Here is a 19773-nt window from a genome sequence, read left to right as displayed (position 1 = left end):
ATTCAGGGACGACAAGTGAGTAGAGTGGGGCTAAGGCAACGCTCAAACCCCTCTAGGTCTGACTGCTGTACAACCTAGGAAGGTAGGCTGTTACAAAGAACTACGGTGTAAGGCAAGAAGGAATATTTAATGTAGTTGGCTGATGTATGGACTTGTCTGAATGAGAGTGGGTGCATATGACGAGTCATCCTCATAGGCCTCTCAAGATGGCGGCGAGATGGTTACCAGGCCATACACAATCTTGTAAAACGTGGTCATTCGGGATAGATCACGTCGGTCCGTTAAAGTCTGCCAGCCAAGCTCAGTCTGCATACCGGTGACACTGCTGTAGGATGAGTAGTTGTTTTTCACCCAGCGGACTGCTCTACGCTGTACTTTTTCTACGTTGTCGGTATTATATTTAGTATCTGGGCTCCAGACAGAGGACGCATATTCTACCTGGGGTCTAACTAAGGTCTTATAGGCTACTTCTCTGATGTTTTCATTTTTAGTTTGTATATTCCTGTTGATGAAACCAAGATATTTATTAGCATTTGTTCTAATGTTAGTAATATGTTTGTTCCAAGAAAAATTATCTGAAATAGAAACACCTAAATATTTACCACTGTCTACGACTTCAGGGATTTGTCCATGTAGCATGTAATTGAAGATGAATTTATGTTTTTTTTTCTTAGAAATAATAAGGACGACACATTTACTAGGGTTGAACTCCGTGTCCCACAGGTTTTTCCAATGAACTAATTCGTCTAAATCATTTTAAAGACAGGCGCAGTCTTGCAAGTTGTTAATAGCCAAGTATACAGCGCTGTCATCTGCAAACAAACGAATTTGAGAAGAGATAGAGTCAGGAAGGCCATTTATGTATCAAACATAGAATAAGGGACCAAGTACTGAGCCTTGTGGCACGCCCGATGTTACAGAGACTTCTGATGAGCGTTCTCCTTCCAGTACAACTGTTTGCGATCTACCTATGAGAAAAGACTTGATCCAGGAAACTGTAGGTTTATTATCTCCATGTTGCTGTAATTTAAAAAGTAATTTAAGGTGGCTGACTTTATCAAAAGCTTCGCTGAAGTCTAGAAGTATAAGATCTGGGTGATGACCATTTACGAGATTGCAAGCCAGTTAGTCGACAAGTTGAATAAGTCGAGTTTCGCAGGATTGACATTTCCTGAAACCATGCTGAAAGTCATACAAAATGATATGTTTGTTAAAATTTGCTGTGAGGTTGGAAGACATTTGCAGTGGCACAAATCTTTGGTAAAATACCTGTGTCAAGAGATTTCTAAAAGAGAATCGATAGTATAGCTGAGATTTGATGACGAAGATTTTGAAGGACTAGTGGCCTGATGTTGTCTGGACTTGCAGATTTGTGGGGTTTCAGGTTGGAAAGGAGCTTCAGAACGCCGTTGAACGGGATAGTAATTTCTGGCAAGATAGGGTATCTGCTACTTGAAAAAGAATGATCATTAGAATTTTCCAGGGCTGGAAATCAAGATTGAGATAGAGTTAGAGGGGACATATGCTACAAACTGACTGAAATTGCTGGTTCAGGATATTGGCTTTGTCTTTATTTGCGGATTGTGTTGTACCTGACATTGTATCATATAATGTCGAAATACCGCATGCATTTTGTTTGGCGCTCTTGCTTGATATGAAAAGATTTTTTATGTTAAATTTTGAGCTGGATTCATCTGTTTCTCCATTTTTGTCTTTTATACCTCAATATATATATAATGTAATTATTATATGACAATTTGATGGTCTTATTGATCTTGTGTTTTAGATTAAAAAATGTTAATTTAATTTTGTTGTTTCTCTCTTTCTTCATTTTGATGTAGAGTTTGTCCCTCTTCACCAATAAGCGTTTGATGGGCTGTGTTATCAACGGTAGGAAGACTTTTGGACCTATTCTTTTTGTGGGAACGTAGTCTGAAATTCCTGTAGATATAGCATTACACAATTTCTCCCTAATGACTTCCACTGGTGCTGTTGAATTATTAGACAAAATATCATTAGACACATACCCAATGTACTCTTTGAAACCATCCTACTCTGCTTTCTTACATAAATGTAAAGTTCTAGATTTTTGACGCGTTTGTTTTGGTTAAACACTGGCTGTCAAGGAAACAATTTGATGGTCTGAGATATCTGGAAGACAAGAAATATCATTTATTAGTGTGTGATTTGTAGTGAGAAATAAGATCAAGAATGTTGTCGCCTCTTGTACTATCAGTAACTATTTGAGTCACTCCAAAATCTGAAAGTAAGTCAATGAAATCATCATAAAGGTTAATAAAATAACAATTGGGTTTAATAGATGGAACATGATCTGTACTCCATGAGAATTTTAAGTAGTTGAAGTAACCTAGGATCCATAGATTTCCTTTGAATTAACTTGCAAGATCTAAAGATTTTCTTAATTCCAAGGCGCTGTTGATTTCTGCTTATTTAGGTCTGTAATAAGCAGCAATATATAAAGGTTAACATGATTCAAAAATCAATTTTACCCATATGGTCTCGCAATCTGTTTTGAGATGTTTTGCTCGGTGGCAATTATGGAACTTTTAACGAAGATAAATACTCCGCCACCTTTGCCTGATCTGTCTTGTCTAAAAGAAGAATAACCTAAACATTATGGAAAAATTCACTATCTTTATGATTGTTATGTAACCATGACTCTGTACCTACAACAAAATCTCGTCGGTGGTTATCTAGTAGGGATATAAATTCAGGCTTTTATGCCCCCGGATCAAATGATCGGGGGTATATTGTTTTTGACCTGTCTGTCTGTCTGTCATTCATTCAGGCATTCATTCATTCATTGAGTGTGTCCAAAAACCTTTACCTTGGTCATAACTTTTGAAATATTGAAAATAGCAACTTGATATTTGGCATGCATGTGTATCTCATAGAGCTGCACATTTTGAGTGGTGAAAGGTCAAGGTCATCCTTCAAGGTCAAAGGTCAAATATATGTCTTCAAAGCGGCGCAATATGGGGCATTGTGTTTCTGACAAACACATCTCTTGTTATTCACTATGAATTGACAATCTACTATAATAACTTCTTATTTTGGATACTGTTTATCGTATAAAGTTTGACGATTTTTTTTGGCTGGCGTCCTGGTACTTTGTCGTCTTCAGCCGGGTAAGTCAGTGCGAAGACACTCAAAGTGGAAGAGCTATATTGCAATTCCAGGGAATTCACAGACAAAGATGAGTTGGTAGAAAAATTCACCGCATCACAAATCGAGCAAACCCAGGAAAACGAGCCTCATGCAACAAGATCATCATATGAAGTCTGACTGATGTCATGGCAGCTGATGTGAAACTAATTTGTACAGGAGTCGCATTCAATGGCTGAATCATTGTCTCTTACTTCAATACTACAGGAACCACATGGATACTGGAGACTGGGGTTGTTTTCAACATCGGGAGACATGGACATGGAAGTAAAATACATAAGTAAATACATAAGTAAAATAATTACATGTTACGTGATGGTTTGACAGTTGGGGTAGGGCCGCAGCGGCGCATGCTTTTCAACTTTTCAAAACACAAGCGCAGGAGACTGTTCTGGCTGAACGTTAGCTATTTGAGTGTTTACTCATAAAACTTGTAACAACATACCTGAAAACAGCCTGTCCAGGGAAATGTAAACACACAAAAATGGCTGGTGTTGAGGGTCAAGGTCACAATTTTACCTGTGTGTAAACACCAAAAGAAGGGAAAATACGCACAAATACGACTATGTAAAAACCATAGACCAAGGAACAACCTACAAATGTGTTACTAACTGATATGAGCACAAGGAATAATCCCTGAATGACAAAAACATGTTTGTTTGTTTTTCAATTAAAAGAGCGAAGAAAAATCAGCTGTTAGTTAGCGCGACGCATGCGCAGTAGATCTTAAATATATAAAAACAATGATAAGGTAGTTAACATTTTCAATAGCACGTTAATGTCAGATAATGTGCTTTTCTATCTCGTTTTTTAGCTTATGAACTTGTAGATGTGCGTTTTAGTCTGAGATGTCGTTGATTTGCTGTTTAATGTGTATTTTGTGTATTGTTTTGAATGCGCATTCTTACTCGAAACCGCACGACAAGTAAAGCCCTTGCCCTATATGGCAGGGTGGATAAGCCAGTCCCGGATCGTCCTTGATGCCCAGAATCAAGATAGGAGGTGATCCGTGGACCTTTTATCGGTTTTCGGGCATGAACGGTCTTCCAAAGACAATCAATGCGGTGATTACACGGCACCCACACGGACAAACACGGCAGCAACACGAAATCAACATGTCAATCACAAGCACGTAATTGTCTCCGGAGACTGCAGCATTGCCATGTGTAGACGTCGAAGGGATTAAAATCCAGAACGCGTTCTTATTGAACCATTGATCTATTGCTTCTGAAAAGTATGTTGTTTAAGACTCTATCGGAATGTTTTTCATGGAATGTGAACAACATTGGCTGGTCGTCAATCGGTAAAGGGTAAGGATAAGGTAGGTCCTACATTTATGATATCCTTAAGAAAACTGTTGTTGAACACTGAACACCACCGGCTGATCACTTTCGGACTACTTCCGCACAAGTGAACTTGTCGTCGGCGTTGACAAAATCCATGTGAATTATTAAAGGGTAACCCGTGTAGTTGTAGTACAAGGAGCCACTATGTCATGTACACGGCATGAACATGTGCTTGCCGCCCAAGGCACCAGCTGTACATCGGTCGACCAACTGCTGCGCAATGTTCTTCAACTCATTTGTGCCTTTAACGACAGAAAATTCGTTCCTCAAAAATACCACAAGTATCGGATCGCTGATCTAACGGATGATCATATTTTGTGCGACCCGGAAGCCTTACATCATAGAGTGTTTGATGTCTCTTAATGCAATATCATTGCCAACTAAATTCTCAGAGGCTTCCTTTAGTTTGACTTCTTCGAGTTGATTCCCTGTGTGTCAGGATCTCCTGTTTTATCTGACAGCCAAATTTAAAATAACAATTTAAGAAGCACTTGGTATTTTCTTTCTTCAGTTCGCCATAAAGCTTAGCGTATTGACTCAGGTCTGGTATTACGGCAATTAGATATAGTCTAACAAAGACAGTTGTCACTTTCATTCTTTTTACCGGTGTATATACAATTTTTTTAGCTACTTCTCAATTTCCATTTCTATACTTCCCTTTAGCAATCATGGTGACTTTTTATCTGAGCTTTTTGCAGTAAAAAACATGCATCTCGTCTGCATCAGCTTATCCTCGGTTTGTCCGAGAAAATGGCAACATCCGAGATTGTCCGTGTAGATGACGTATACTGATCAACACGTCAGATTTCAATTTTCTGAGGAATGCTATGGAATAAATTTTTCATTCTATTTCAAAATTTCTTGTATTTGTTAAATAATGACCCGCTTGATTATTTCATTTTATAAAAAAAAATTAGAAACAACAATTTTCAATAAATTGCCAGAACGTTTTCATGCAGAATTTGTTTTTTCTTACTGAAAAGGTGGACTCACGACCAGATTCTTGAAAGATACAGGCTGAAGAACTATATCATCGTTCGGGATAAAACTAAGGAATATGACGCATTGCATCTTGAAGTCCACACTGAGCTCCTTCAACGCAATCGGCTTCCGTGTTACACAGGTTCATAAGCTTCACAAGGCGATGGAGTACGATGACGATAATGAGTACACCGACATTGACGCAACATTGAACAGCGTAAAGCACGAGAGAAGAAGTAATGAAGTTTTTGGATATTGATATAAGTGATGAATAGCACTATTGTCAAATGTGTGAATCGCTTTGGAGTTGGCGATTCTAAAGTTCCTTTGCCCGGTTACATGTAGTTTGCAATCTGTTCAAGTCGTTAAAAACTAAATACGCTCTTAAATAAATTTAGTAGCAGAAAGCGTCAGTCAATAAGACATTGTAATATATGGGTCCGCTTTGTTTCAGTTGTCCTTCTCGTTATTGACCAGTTCAATCTGCGGAATGTGATGCTGCAAGCGAATAAACTCAACATGACGAATGGGGAGTATCAGTTCCTTTACACATACGGAAGGGTATGTCAAAATAAAATGTTATATCCATGTCTTGATCTAACGTCAGTTTGTGCTGGACGGTTCCTTTCCGATATGCTTCGCCTGGCCATAAAACTGTGCGTTTATTGATGACGATTGTTAATAATAGAGTAACTTGCCCATATGCATATCAATGATTGACAGAATACCTTATTGTAGTGACAACCGGTTAATAATACACTTCAATAAAAGACTGAATTTTACGATCTTTTAGAAGTCGATGATTTTTAATAGGTGACGGTTTAAAAATGGCGTGTTGGAAACTGCTATGTTAACGTGTTTGCTTATTAAGCGCAATGACGCCATATTTAAAGTGTGAAAAAAAACGAAAAGAAATATGTGTTTCAAGGAAAATTAAATTAAAAAAAACTGAAACAGTATCCCATTCATTTGAGTGGGAAAAAACATCACCATTTAAGCTAATATGAGAACCCGTAAACAAAGAAAATTAAGAAAAAGGCACACCGTTATATTACAACACTTCACCACCATTATTCCGTTAATATCAATATAAGTATCATTTGAAGCATAAGTTTTTTTGTATTGTATATCTGAAAGTAGTCAGAAGTAAAAATAAATAGGTTTAATACATGCCAGATCTATAGAAAGTATGTCCTTTGTCTTCTAGACTTTATGGTGTGTATTTTCTAGTAACTATACACTGTGGCCAATTGCAGATAGCGACACAGCATATATTGGAAACAAACTTCGGGAAAGACAGATTGTGGAGGCGGGGGGACGAAAATGACGCGTTTGCCAGACAGGCTGTTGAAAATATGCTGCTGGTAATTGTTTTGAAAATAAAATAAACATATAAATTTAAATGTAATATGTGTAATTTCACTTGGATATTGTGTACTGTTTATAACATATTTTTATTATTGATGATGTATGCTTAGTTTCTTGACTTTTCCCCTTTATAGAATATTAAGATACATGTGGCATCAATATTATTATAAAGCCAAATAACCAGAACTGGTTAATCTTACATTTGATGATTTTATGTTGATGGCAGAGACATGTACATATATCGATATGTATATAACAGATGGCAACAAAAAGGAACAACAATATGAACATGTAACGTAAAAACAATACATGCGTACTAACTGAGGCACGAGCCGAAGCGCTACCGTTTGGACATCTTCGGAATAGCCTTGGTGAGATTGCTTTGCGTTCAATAAACAACAACGGACAAATGGCACAAGATATGGTTCAGGCGAGAGGATCCCAAACATCGGCACGTGGTTGCTTTCATCGTTGGGCAGAAAGTAGTCATCAGCGACATCTGTTGCACCCCAATCTTAAGCAGTCTCATATCCATCCGTAACTCAGTGAGACATCGAAGAGATAAAACAGTTTTAGGAAATGTACGAGCGCTTTATAGCGTAATTTCCGAAGGCAGCATCATCTTCGTCCAAGGCGACTGGAACGCCAGGTTTTGCCCAGACGGCTGCAAGGTATGGTCAGAGACAATTTTAGACCATGTCATTGACACCGTCAATAACAACATCAATTAAGTCATGTCAATGATGTCATCCGCCAAAGAACTACCAGAAAGTAAAATGGAGGTGAGGAGGAAGATGAAAGATACCAAGGAGTGGAGTGTATACGCATTAACAAAGAGTTGACCGAATAAAATATAAGAAAGCCTTCATCACCATCAAGACCCTTACTAAGACCAGTAAGCCAAATACAAGTCTTGTAGCAGATGTTGATGCTTACCTTCTGACCGATAGGGCCTCAGTCCTAAACAGGTGGACCGAAAAGAGCAGGGAACTGTATATAATTACACTCTTTAACCAGACCTTGGTCTCGTTCAGAACGATACCAGACCAGAAGCCGACAACGAAAGTCTGCCCATACTAAAGCCAGAGGTGGGGGAGTAAGTGCCAAATATGACGGCTGACAAATCTTCGGGACAAGACAACGTTCCCTCCGGGCTGGTTACGGACGGAGGCGAGGCAACTGCTGCAGTAATGAGGGCACTATGCTCCAATATCTGGGAAAAGAATAAGTTGCCAAAGGAAAGGGACCCAGTCTCTGTTCATCCCCGTACCGAAAAAGGGAAAACTCAAGCTGTGCGAGAAGTACCGTACGATAAGTCTTATCAGCCATACCAGGAAAGTCATGTTTCGCTTCATCCTCAACAGACTGGAAAATAAGGCCGAGGAAGTTCTTGCGGAAGAGCAGACTGGATTTAGAGCTGGACGGAGCTCAATGTAACACAGAAAGCGTTCGACCGCGGGTGGTATGATGGCCTATTACGGTTCTGGAAGGATTCGGCATTGCAGAATGGCTAGTCAAGACAAGATCATCAACCGACGAAAGCTGGCATGGCTTTGACAGGTCACCAAACATGATTCTGTGAGCAAGATTACGCTTCAGGGCTCGCTAGAGGCAGGTTGCCATCGAGGCCGTCAGAAGAAAAGCTTGATGCACGACGTGAAAGTACCCCTCCAGGATCTCTGTGTCATCGATTCTCATTAACCCACAACGGCCATAGCGGCCATGATGATGATGATGATGACGACAATGATAATGCTGTTGATGATGATGATGATGATGATGATGATGATGTTTTGTGTTGTTGTTTTTTTAATTTGACCCAGCATTTGTACAAATATTACCAGATATGTAAATTTCAAAATGGAAATTCATTTCTGCGTTGAATAATACCGAGTTCATGGAAATCACTGCACAATTGATGAATGTATGGCTGTTCAAAGCGATGCACCCTGTTTTCGGTCATTTTGCGTTGAATACCTAGTTATATATATATATATATATATATATATATATATATATATATATATATATATATATATATATATATATATATATATATATATTTGATAGTGAAGTTACTTTTTTCAGAGAAGTTGATTTTCGTTATAATTTGATCATTGTTTATTTAAAATGATGCTTTTTTACTACCTAATATCGTAGTCACACGCTAACAACCTCTGATGTCAATCAAACACGCAAAAACTCAAAAATGCTCATCGTGCAGATCATTCAATAATTACAAGGAGTAGAGCGCGGCTGTGTTTCTACAAACGCATAAATTATTGTATGTATTATTGTGCAATCGTCGTCGCAATTTTGTATTCGTCGAAATATTTTCTTTGAATTATTTAATGTACCTATTACAAATACATATGTTTCCATTCAAATGATGAGTATGTCATGTACTTCTGTATGTACTTCTATTATTATGATTTTCGTTAACACGCACTAGTATTTTCTAATCATGCTTAGTCGTTTAACTTATACTGATAATCCAATAACTATGGACTTAATCTTAAATAAATCATGAGTCATGGTATCCGAAACAATCTGGCATCCCGGAAGTCTCGCTAATAGCTATCGAGCAAAATTCGGATCATCGAAAAGCAATGCAACGAGCCAGTTTGACCTTAATTGTATATATGTAGGGCAAAAATAATATAATTAATTATTTAAACACCTATTGTCTTTTTAAAGAGACAAAATATTTTCTGACATATCTTGTTGATAATACAAACGGCCAAAAAAAAAAGATTTTTAAAATCCACGACTATAACTTTGCTTTAATTATTATGGGATATAAGTTTCGTGACACACACTATTTTTCCGCAGTTCACACTGAGTCAGACGATCCCGTAGCACATTTGGTACGGCAACGCCCTCTACTCGTATAACAACCTCTACAGCAAGACAGACATGCCCAGGCCATTGAGAGTGGTTAGTTATGAATTTATTAAATGTTAAATCACCAAAACATTCGTATGTCAATATCTGGCAATCGCCATGAAGTACTATGAGCTTTTTTATTTTCATTCGACACGTGTAAACTACTAAGAACGTTAGTTTTATGTTATATTAATTATTTGTATAGGCAACTACAGTTTCGTTTGGAAACAAGCTTCTGTGTAAGCTGATATTCATTTCAATTTTGTAAAAGATATGTATAAATCACAAATTGATATGTATTGACTGACTGAAACTTAATTAATGATCGTATTATATCCTTAAGTTCTCGTTCAGAGCCTTATCCAATAAGAATAAGACTGAACGGTTTTATTGAATTTTTACTACAATATTTTTTTAATAATTATAGTTGTTAATTAGGCAAGAAACACAACTATCAAACTATGTTTTCTTTTTTCTTATTAAATCCATTAAGAATAATTAACCTAATAAAATGATGAATAAATGTGCATTAATATATGAATATAAGTTGATATCATTGACTTGTTATTTTTATTTGACAAATGATTAACAGTTAAGGTAAATAAGAATGTTAATATATGTTGTTTAATTAAACAATATCCATTGTTTACATGCACGAGACACATTTTATACTAATTTTGATATAGTGGAATGTAAAGTCTGTGTGCGTCTTGTGTGTCTTTGTGTGTTTTTGTGTGTCTTTGTGCGTCTTTGTGCGTCTTAGCAGCATTTAGTAGGACCGTGTAAAGTACCAACGTCTTTCTATGTTGGCCTCGTTTTTAAAATATTTCGTTAATGACGTGATTATATACGATGTGATTTCAAGTTTTAAAACTTTGACATTATTTTTTATATTATGCATCTGTCTTGTTAACGAAGCATTTGTGTAATTTTGTGATAAAAGTCGTTGTTATGAGAACACTTACCGATAACACAAACTAACTCCATCCTCGTTCTGTAATATCAGATACAATTCGATGGCACTATTTTAGCAACACCCACATTTGCGTTTATGATGCTACTCTAGTGTTTATTGATCTTTTTTAATGCTTACTCGATTGCCAACATATGCAATATACTAGCTCAAAATGATCGACACCTTCATCTCTTATCGATCATTTTGAATGGTGGTTTTTAAAGTAAGATTTTCTCATTTAAACGTGCTAGTTATCTTTCTTGCAATATACTGTTAAGATGGCGATTGTTGAACTAAACAGTGTAATTACGTGATTTTGTTTTATCACAATGACGGTTTCAAATTTTTTCATGTATACTATTTTCGTATGTTAATTGCTTATTTCTCGTCAGAACTGTTGAAACCATGAAGTTCTGATAACCGTCATTCATCAAATATTTTTTAAACACTGACCCGATCGATTGTTTGTTTATTTATTTATTTTTTGACAACTTTCCTAAAAAATAGTTCCAAATGTACGTGACTTAATATAATATCGGCTTCTCTATGCCGATATCATCCACGTCCGATATTAATCCGTTATAAAACAGTAAATATTAAATTTTATCCTGTCACATGCCTTTAAATCAGCCTAATAACCAGGTAACCTAATAACCCAAAGGATACTAGGCTAGTTGACCACGTGACCACGAATATCCGTCAGTCGCTCTCCGCGCATGCGCATGCCTTTAATAGTTTTTATTAATACAATATACTTTTTTTATTAATAATATACCAAATACATGTAAAGTACTGTTTGTTTAAACATTGTTATTAAATAAGCATAATTTTTTCTTGTGTTTGAATTAATAACGAGTAACTCGATTTATGTGTTGTTTAACAAAATGTAAAGTCAAGCGCTTTGCATGACGTGACGTCACAATGTTTTTGTTCGCGCGTGGTGTTGCCCATATTAAATATTTAAACACAAAATACTTGAAAACAAGATATATAAGATTAGATATATAAATGTGACATGATAAATAGAATAATAGGTTGGTGACGTGGATGGAGAATGGTTATCTGGCTCGTCGGAGGATCTTATCGGGTTCGCCTTCGACTCACCCGAAAATTCCCCCCGACTTGCCAGATAACCATTCTCCATCCACGCCACCAACCTATTATTCTCTATATTAATACCTTGCAGTATGAAAAATTAAGCTTTTCTTCACTTCACGTTGTAGTATTTAAGAATCCACATGTCGATTATTTGCACAAACTATCATTTCTTAAGACCACAGTAACAAACTTCTGCTGACTTGCATGCCTAGATGCCTAGAATAAAATGAAGAAACCATATATGGACCATGGTCTGTGAAAAAGGGGTTTAATGCATGTGCGTAAAGTATCGTCCCAGTTAAGACTGTGCAGTCCGCACAGGCTAATCAGTGACGTCACTTATCGTTTTTATGATATTTTTCGTTTATAAAAAGTCTCTTCTTAGCTTAAATCCAGTTAAGGCGAAAAGTGTCGTCCCTGATTAGCCTGTGCGGACTGCACAGGCTAGAATGGGTCGACACTTTGCGAACATGCATTAAAGCCCTTTTTACATAGCACGGCCCATTTGGTTTGTTTGGCAATCGATGTGAAAACACGAGTTAACATCACCCATTCTTGACTTAAGCCCGACGAGTACGCCGTATACCTGTACGACGCAGTGTATCTGTACGCCAAGGTACTGAACCAGAGTCTGACGCAAAACAGGACCAGCAGCGGCGATGACCTCGTGCGGACGATCTTCCAGAACCAGATCGGCTTTCATGGTGATGGAACAGTTGCAATCATGTCATTCTAACGTTTGTCGTAATTGATATGCGTATTTGTGTTTACAAAATGCTCGTTGAATAACGTTAATTGTCATATCTGCCTCAAACGTATGAACACTCCCTTGAAATCATAATATGTATTATGATATGTGTTGCCACTTCTTAAATGTGTCATTTTTTTAAGTTTAGTGCTAAATCTATGATGTGCTTAATTTCAAATGAGAACATGAGAATATGAACATATATAATGCATACAAATGTATGTTTTGTAAGATTCTGCTTGCATGTGTGTTGAAAACATTTTTCGAAAGGAATCTATTAACTGCCTAGACACACTGAATTCACAATATGTAATATTAGCCGCGCTCTGTGAAAACATGGCTGATTGCATGTGCCTTACATATCAAAATACGACTCTTAACGTCTGGACTGGATTTTCGTTTAGAGGATAATTCATTTATTCGAAATATTCCATACACAGTGGAACGTATAGTCCCTGATAAGCCTGTCCGGATGACACATGCTATTCTAGGGCGATTTTTTACGCGCATGCAATAAGCCAGGTTTTCACATAATGCCGCTCATATATTGATACATAAATGACGTCGTTTTATATGTTTCAAGGTTTGACAGGGTCTGTACTAATAAGCAAGAATATCAAAGACCGGTCATTTTCCGTCTTTGACATGGACGCGAACGGCAGCTTCCACGAGGTCTCATATCTGTTCTACCGGAGCAGCAGTGCAGGGGAGTTGGACCTGTAGCGTATCTAATTGAATGATAACAATACTTGTATTTCTATATTGAACGGAATTTCGGATTTTGCATTGAATTTTTTTATGTTAAAAACTAACGCTTTTTTAATTTAACAAATCAAATACTACTACCAGAAAACCAATATAAAGTGTAAATAATTTCTTTAGAGAGAAATGCATCCAAATTAAGTGAATTTGTCGTCTGTTTTATGTAAATGCACATGAAAAAGTGCTGATGTATTATGCGCCTGAGCGATATGACCCTTAAATAAAAAAATCTCTCCCCAAGGATCGCCATGGTTTGAAAGCAGAAATAGAACACTACAAATTGCTAAATAACATATTATTTATAGTCCAATTTAGGGATATTCACAGTAACGCAATAGTCGGTGATACAAAATAATTTGTTTGTGTTTTATAGAACATTTAAAATGTTGGCTGTAGTAATAGTATTTATAGTGGTTGTCGCTGTTCTAAATTCTATACAATTGATTTTGTTTGCAGTGCAGTTTTAAGTTTTGACCTAATCTTTCTCTTGGAAGATTGTTCATCTTTAAACCATCGAAACATTCATTCGCTTGTGTACGTTTTCTTTTAAAATCTCGCGATAAATAAGTATATCGTTGGTTGAGAACGCAATAAATAACGACATTATATATAAATAATTGAACTGATGTCAACTGATAAGTATGCCTGGTCATGTAAAATTACTGTTCAATTATAATTATTATAACTTTTGTTCCAGTTTAAGTATCATTTTGAAATAAGTCAAAGGACTTAGTCTATTTAGTAACGTATTAATCAGACAATTATATATGATATCATATCAAAGCAAACACACCACATTACGATGTTTTAATTATATTCTTAATCGGGTTGTTAATGGTGACTTTTAGTTTGTTTGGCAGCCGTTAGTATGTTTAATTATATAACATTAAATTAATGGTCTTCAGCTTTTATATTCCTGTGTTAATAGTTTTGCGTTGTACTTTTGTGCAATCACAGTTGCATAAGCTATTTAAATTACTTGTTATCTACCATTTCATTCTAATAAGAATGTACATGATACATGACATCATAAACGTCATAAATATGATTCCCAACCTTTTTCGTGAAGACATTTGCAAGCCGTTTACAAAATTCTTTTTTTATGGACTAGCATTGTTTTATTGATCAATGCAAACAAGCAATAAGATTAATTAAAGAGTACTTAAGTAAATTGAAATTTGACTCTAAGAACAACATGTTACAGTTACATAATGGTTCATCAAATGCAGGGATAAACAGTTTGTGAATGCTCTCAAGCTTAACAAATCTATATGTTACTACAAACTAATGAGAAAAAAATCGTTAGACACTACGTTTCATTTTCCTAGATAGCTGGTCGGCTTTGCTGCTACAATCTTATCCGTACTTTTATCATTTGTGTATGAGAACTGAATGATATATACGGAATATTACGCTAGTCAATTGTTACAAGAGTTTGTATCTCTCGAGTGGCTTGTGTGATGACGAATCACACGAGAGGCGGAGCCTCGAGTTTGATGCGAAATAGCACAAGCCACGAGAGGGATACAAACTCTTGGAACAATTGACTAGCGTAACATTCCTTTTATTATATACAACAACTAACGAAAACATTTAACAATTGTATTTTTTACTTTAACAAAACTGACAAAACAATGACAAAAACGGTACGCCATAGTTTATTTAAGACGCGTATAAATACAGTTTATGTAAATTAACGTGTAAACATTCGAAACGGGAAAACACAGGTTTCCGACACGCTTACCTTAATGCCATCGTTAATCCAATGTTTATAACAATTAAGTTGACAATTTTAAATTTTAATCCGATGTTTATAATAAAAACGTTGTTCAAAACGATATGCACTTCCAGTTCCACTTCTATCTTCCATGTCTTTATCGAAACTTAGTTTAAAACACACTATTTTATTGTATTTCTATCGAAATATACATTTATGCATGATGAACACACACTCCAAAATACGTTTTGAATTCGTTCTATGTTTTTAACAAATAGTTTACTGGTAAAAAACACCACGTCCGACATGTCCATAAATTCCAGAGTTTAGATAAAACCATTGTGTGTCGTAACAAAAATGATGTCACACGATGTACAACGTAATATATTTCGTAATATAAAATATTTCTATTTTCGGTGCGCGTAATGTGACGTCATTAAATGGGTCGAAGTAGTCCGGCTAGTATGGTAATACGGAATTGGAAACAGCGAGTAGCGTATTACGGGATTTTTTATTTCAACGATTGATACAACCTGTATTTTGTAAAAAGTATTAGACAGGTATATAATAAATAATTTTTCCAGTTATCTATCTTATGCCCTATTAGCGTTTAATTTTCTGCTGTTTGTCACTTGAAAAACTAATGATACAATAACATTTTTTTAATTAATTCGCCAAAAGTGCATCCTCATTACCATCATTGGTGGTATATTCTGTAATTATTCATGTGACTAGAGTGCACAAGTCATTTAAATGCATTACGCAGCATTCCCACAATATCATCATCATTCGTCAAACGGTTCATAAATTAGCGTATTGTTTTAACTTTGAAAAACATTATGCTTAATTCAGCAAAAAATAACACATTTAAAAAACGATTACACTTTTGCTTGGCGCCTTACGTTACAAGCGATCTGTCTCTTAAAAAATGCATTATCTGTACGCGAACATGTGTTTTACATAGCAAATCCATACTTATGTACTTTAAACGTAATCACATTTTAGTTCTCTAAATCGTCGAAACAGACATAAATGAAATACAAAACCATCCATGAATATAACTTGTGTCAACCCATTCAAATCATTAATTCAAATCATTTGGAGTTTAGACATGTTTACGGAGCTCCATGCCTAACATACGGCTAGTTCTGAGACGTTTGGTTCTTATTTAGCATGCTCATTGTGAGAAAACTGAAATGACGTAGCTAAATTTGCGCTTAATTGTGTTAAGTTTGATTTTGTGCAAGGTTACTAGTAATTTAAAATAAATATTTATTTACAAATGTTTTATCAAATAATTGTGTTATGAGCACTGATCAAATTGGTATAAAATATATTGGTTTATCTATTTTCAAGACAGATATTGCAATGTTATAAAAGTTGTAAAACATTGTTGAGCTGATTGAACTGATTTGTTCAATTTTCTTCGAACTTATTCAGCGCAATTTATCACAGTTTTACATGACGAATATGTATAGTGAATGGTGTACACGACTTGAAGCAGCAAATATCATCACGTGGCTATAGAAAAACTGTTTTAATCAGTTTTATAGAACAGAACAGAACTGTATAACGTCTTGTACACAGCACCTCGTCTGTCTCAGTCATGTTTTATTTTGCATATTAAAACGCCATGCGAAAGGATAGTGATTATACAGGTATAAGACGTATACATCACATATTTAATAATCCATAAAGTTTTTGGAAACAATTGCACTGTTAAACAAAATTATTGTGAGGGGTTATCGATTATCATGTTATAATATTTATGAAAAATAAACCAAAATGGAGAGTGGGTTACAATACGCATACCATGTGGGTTAATTGCTAATGAAACTAACAGTGCACATTTTTGTTTATATCAACAATGGCAACACATTTAACTATCAGACAGGTATATTTCACATCTGAATAAGAATAGATATGTATTATTTCTTAACTAGTCTAGATTATATGTCAAACATAGGTAATATAGTACAGACACTATGGGTCATTACATATCTGGTGGTGTTTACGTATTTAAAAAAGTGTTATATATACGAGTTCAGGAATTGTGTTAGTAAGCGAGCCTTTGGCTAACGAATTTCCTGGACGAGTTTAATAAAATATGGTTTGATATGACAACGAGTGTCAGATCTATTTATCACATGCTTTTAAATGAGCAAATTAAATAAATATTTACGCAAACATAATGATTAATCCCGAATGTTGTTTACATTTCGTGACGTCATTTGACGTTGCAACGTCATTTCATCAAAATAACAAAATGCGATTGGTCAACAAACGCAAACTAAGCAAATGAGAACGCTTAAAAATGTTGTATTACACATGCATAATAAACAAAATATGTAATGGTTGTATTACATGGGAAACAGGGTATAGCATGTGATAAATGTTTATCTTACACATGTGTAATATACTTTTTAAGCGTTTTCATTGGCTTAGTTTTCGTTTATTGACCAATCGCATTTTGTTATTTGGCTGAAATGACGTTGCAACGTCAAATGACGTCACGAAATGTAAACAACATACGGGTGGCCTGTTTCACCTCAGTGTTATTGCAGTTATTGGTACTGCATAATGAGGATTATACACTTAAAGTATACAAGAAATCAAATAAACAAACAAGTCCACGCAACATAACATTTTAGCTGGTATTCTGAACAACATTTTTATTGACTTTCTGTTTAAAAAAGCGCTTCTTTCACAAAAATAGATAACTTAATAAGGACTCCTTTATTACATATGATCATAAGGCTTAATTCTCTATACACTGATGGCCATTTGAGATAATAAGATTGTATTTATTTATTTGTTATATCTGTATAACATGAGCAAATGAAAATAAATGGTATTCATCTAAAATGTCACGTGATATATAACAAAACACTATCTTTCTTATCTAATTATGTGGTTATTGCTGCACCTACCCGTTTGAATTATTGATGGAAGACTTGACATTCGTAAAACACAGAAGTAAAACCTAAGACTTTTAGGTAAGATATCTTAATATTGTACATATTCAAATCACATGTTAAATTCTGTGTACACATTAAAAACTTGCATTTCAAATGTGTGTAACCAATTTTGTTTTCAACAATATATGACATAACAAAATAACATTCGAACAAATAATAGTCACTAAAAATACAAGTACAAATAAATACAATCGATGGTAAGAACATGTTTATTGAACAGTATAATTAATAATATTTTTTTTTACCAAAGCTTCTTTGACATTTACGCACATAATAATTATGGATTTGTCACATGAATCTAGTACATTGTGGAATTAATATACAGATGGTTTGAAATGTACGGCTCATTTTTTTATTAACTCAATGTCACAGCGACATATAGATAAAAATGGTTATCAATAAAACATGGACAATAACGTTCATTTCGTGGTATGTAATTGTGAGCGCATCTATTCCCAACGGGTGTTCAGAGACTCTTAATCTTACAAAAAAATAAGCGCAGTCGTCAAGGATGTAAATCTAAATATTCTTCATATTACAAACTGGTTTTGAAAACTTTATACATATCTTATACAGAATAATTATAAATATTACCATACAATTATTGTTTAAAGTTGTCAACAAGTCTTTAAATTAGCTAATGAAACCATTACATTGCACAACGTTTGGATTATCAAATAATACCAAATACAAAATTATTTTACATTTGCTTGACATTTGAGACCCCATTTGCATAACATTTATTACAATCGTTTAAAGCTTGTTTGTATACCTTTTACATGATGATATATTTATTGTTAAAAATTTTACACCAATATTTTAGAATTTTTACAAACCTATTTTCATAAAATGGATATCTACCTAATTCACTATAAATAGTAACATGAATTAATGTTAACCTGAATCAATCGTTTGCAAAATTTCCAATGAATGCGTTTAATATCATTTGACTTTGTGAAACCCCATACTTCTGAAGAATTATTTAATTTTTCATGTTTAATTTAAAATGTCAACACCGTTCCCTAATAGTTAAAGTTATCAAGCACTTCAATGTCATAAGTATTTTTCATTCCCTTTTAATCAAAGATCTATCAAGAAACATTGTATTTATAGACCTTTGTTTAAATCCATCCCTCTTCCGAAATACCATTATTTTTGTTTTTGCAGTGTTTACATTAAGTTTAAATTAAGCTCCCAAGAATTGCAATATAAATATAAGTAATATAAATGGGATTGAACTTCAGCAGGTGACTTAGCTTAAATATCCAAGTAATCAGCCAATTATAATAACATCAATTCAATATACATATAGAAAATTACCTGAAAATTTCTCATGACGCATAAGCAGAAGTCGTGTGGTGGTACAAATAGAAGTACTGTCTCCAGACATATATAGAATTGTTTAAATTGTATCTTGAATATGAATAATAGTTAGAGTTATGAACCAAGAATCTACGTGTGTACTTAGTAAAATTAAGGGCTTCTGTCCACCATTTGAAAATTCAGACCAAAATTGGTAAAAATATCAATCGTGAAAAACGTTATTGCAACTGTTATAATCAACGGCACATAGAAGATAAATGCAAATGCATTTGCGTATGTCCTTTGTGTGGTTTTGTACGACACCAATGTGTTAAACATATTTATTTCACGAATCCATGTCTTCTTAGCTTTCGTAGTGTTTTGAAATTAACATGTTAACATAAAATTATTGTCGAGATGTGTAATATTAAATAAAGCTTTAAGTA

General features: G+C 34.9%; 2 protein-coding genes across 2 annotated transcripts in view; one reads left to right on the top strand and one right to left on the bottom strand.

Annotated features, from left to right (window-relative positions):
- The window catches only part of LOC127849915 (uncharacterized), a 756865-nt gene that overhangs the window by 569137 nt on the left and 167955 nt on the right, over window positions 1–19773 (bottom strand). The window lies entirely within an intron of this gene.
- LOC127849914 (uncharacterized) lies at window positions 5590–7981 on the top strand. The gene is made up of 4 exons (XM_052382663.1): window positions 5590–5749; window positions 5968–6074; window positions 6770–6877; window positions 7916–7981. The coding sequence occupies exons 1-4, from the start codon at window positions 5590–5592 to the stop codon at window positions 7979–7981; spliced, it is 441 nt and encodes a 146-aa protein (XP_052238623.1).

The sequence above is a fragment of the Dreissena polymorpha genome, chromosome 11, assembly GCF_020536995.1.
Source record: "Dreissena polymorpha isolate Duluth1 chromosome 11, UMN_Dpol_1.0, whole genome shotgun sequence".
In the NCBI taxonomy this organism is placed as follows: domain Eukaryota; kingdom Metazoa; phylum Mollusca; class Bivalvia; order Myida; family Dreissenidae; genus Dreissena; species Dreissena polymorpha.
Note: the sequence above shows the minus strand (reverse complement) of the source record. Positions and strands in the feature narration are given on the sequence as shown.

What these genes read in the sequence shown, in the direction of transcription:
- LOC127849914 (XM_052382663.1), top strand. Translation starts at nt 5,590, where the DNA reads ATGACGCATTGCATCTTGAAGTCCACACTGAGCTCCTTCAACGCAATC. An exon ending in CGTAAAGCACGAGAGAAGAA is followed by an intron (nt 5,750 to 5,967) that starts GTAATGAAGTTT and finishes GCTTTGTTTCAG; the next exon opens with TTGTCCTTCTCGTTATTGAC. An exon ending in TCCTTTACACATACGGAAGG is followed by an intron (nt 6,075 to 6,769) that starts GTATGTCAAAAT and finishes GGCCAATTGCAG; the next exon opens with ATAGCGACACAGCATATATT.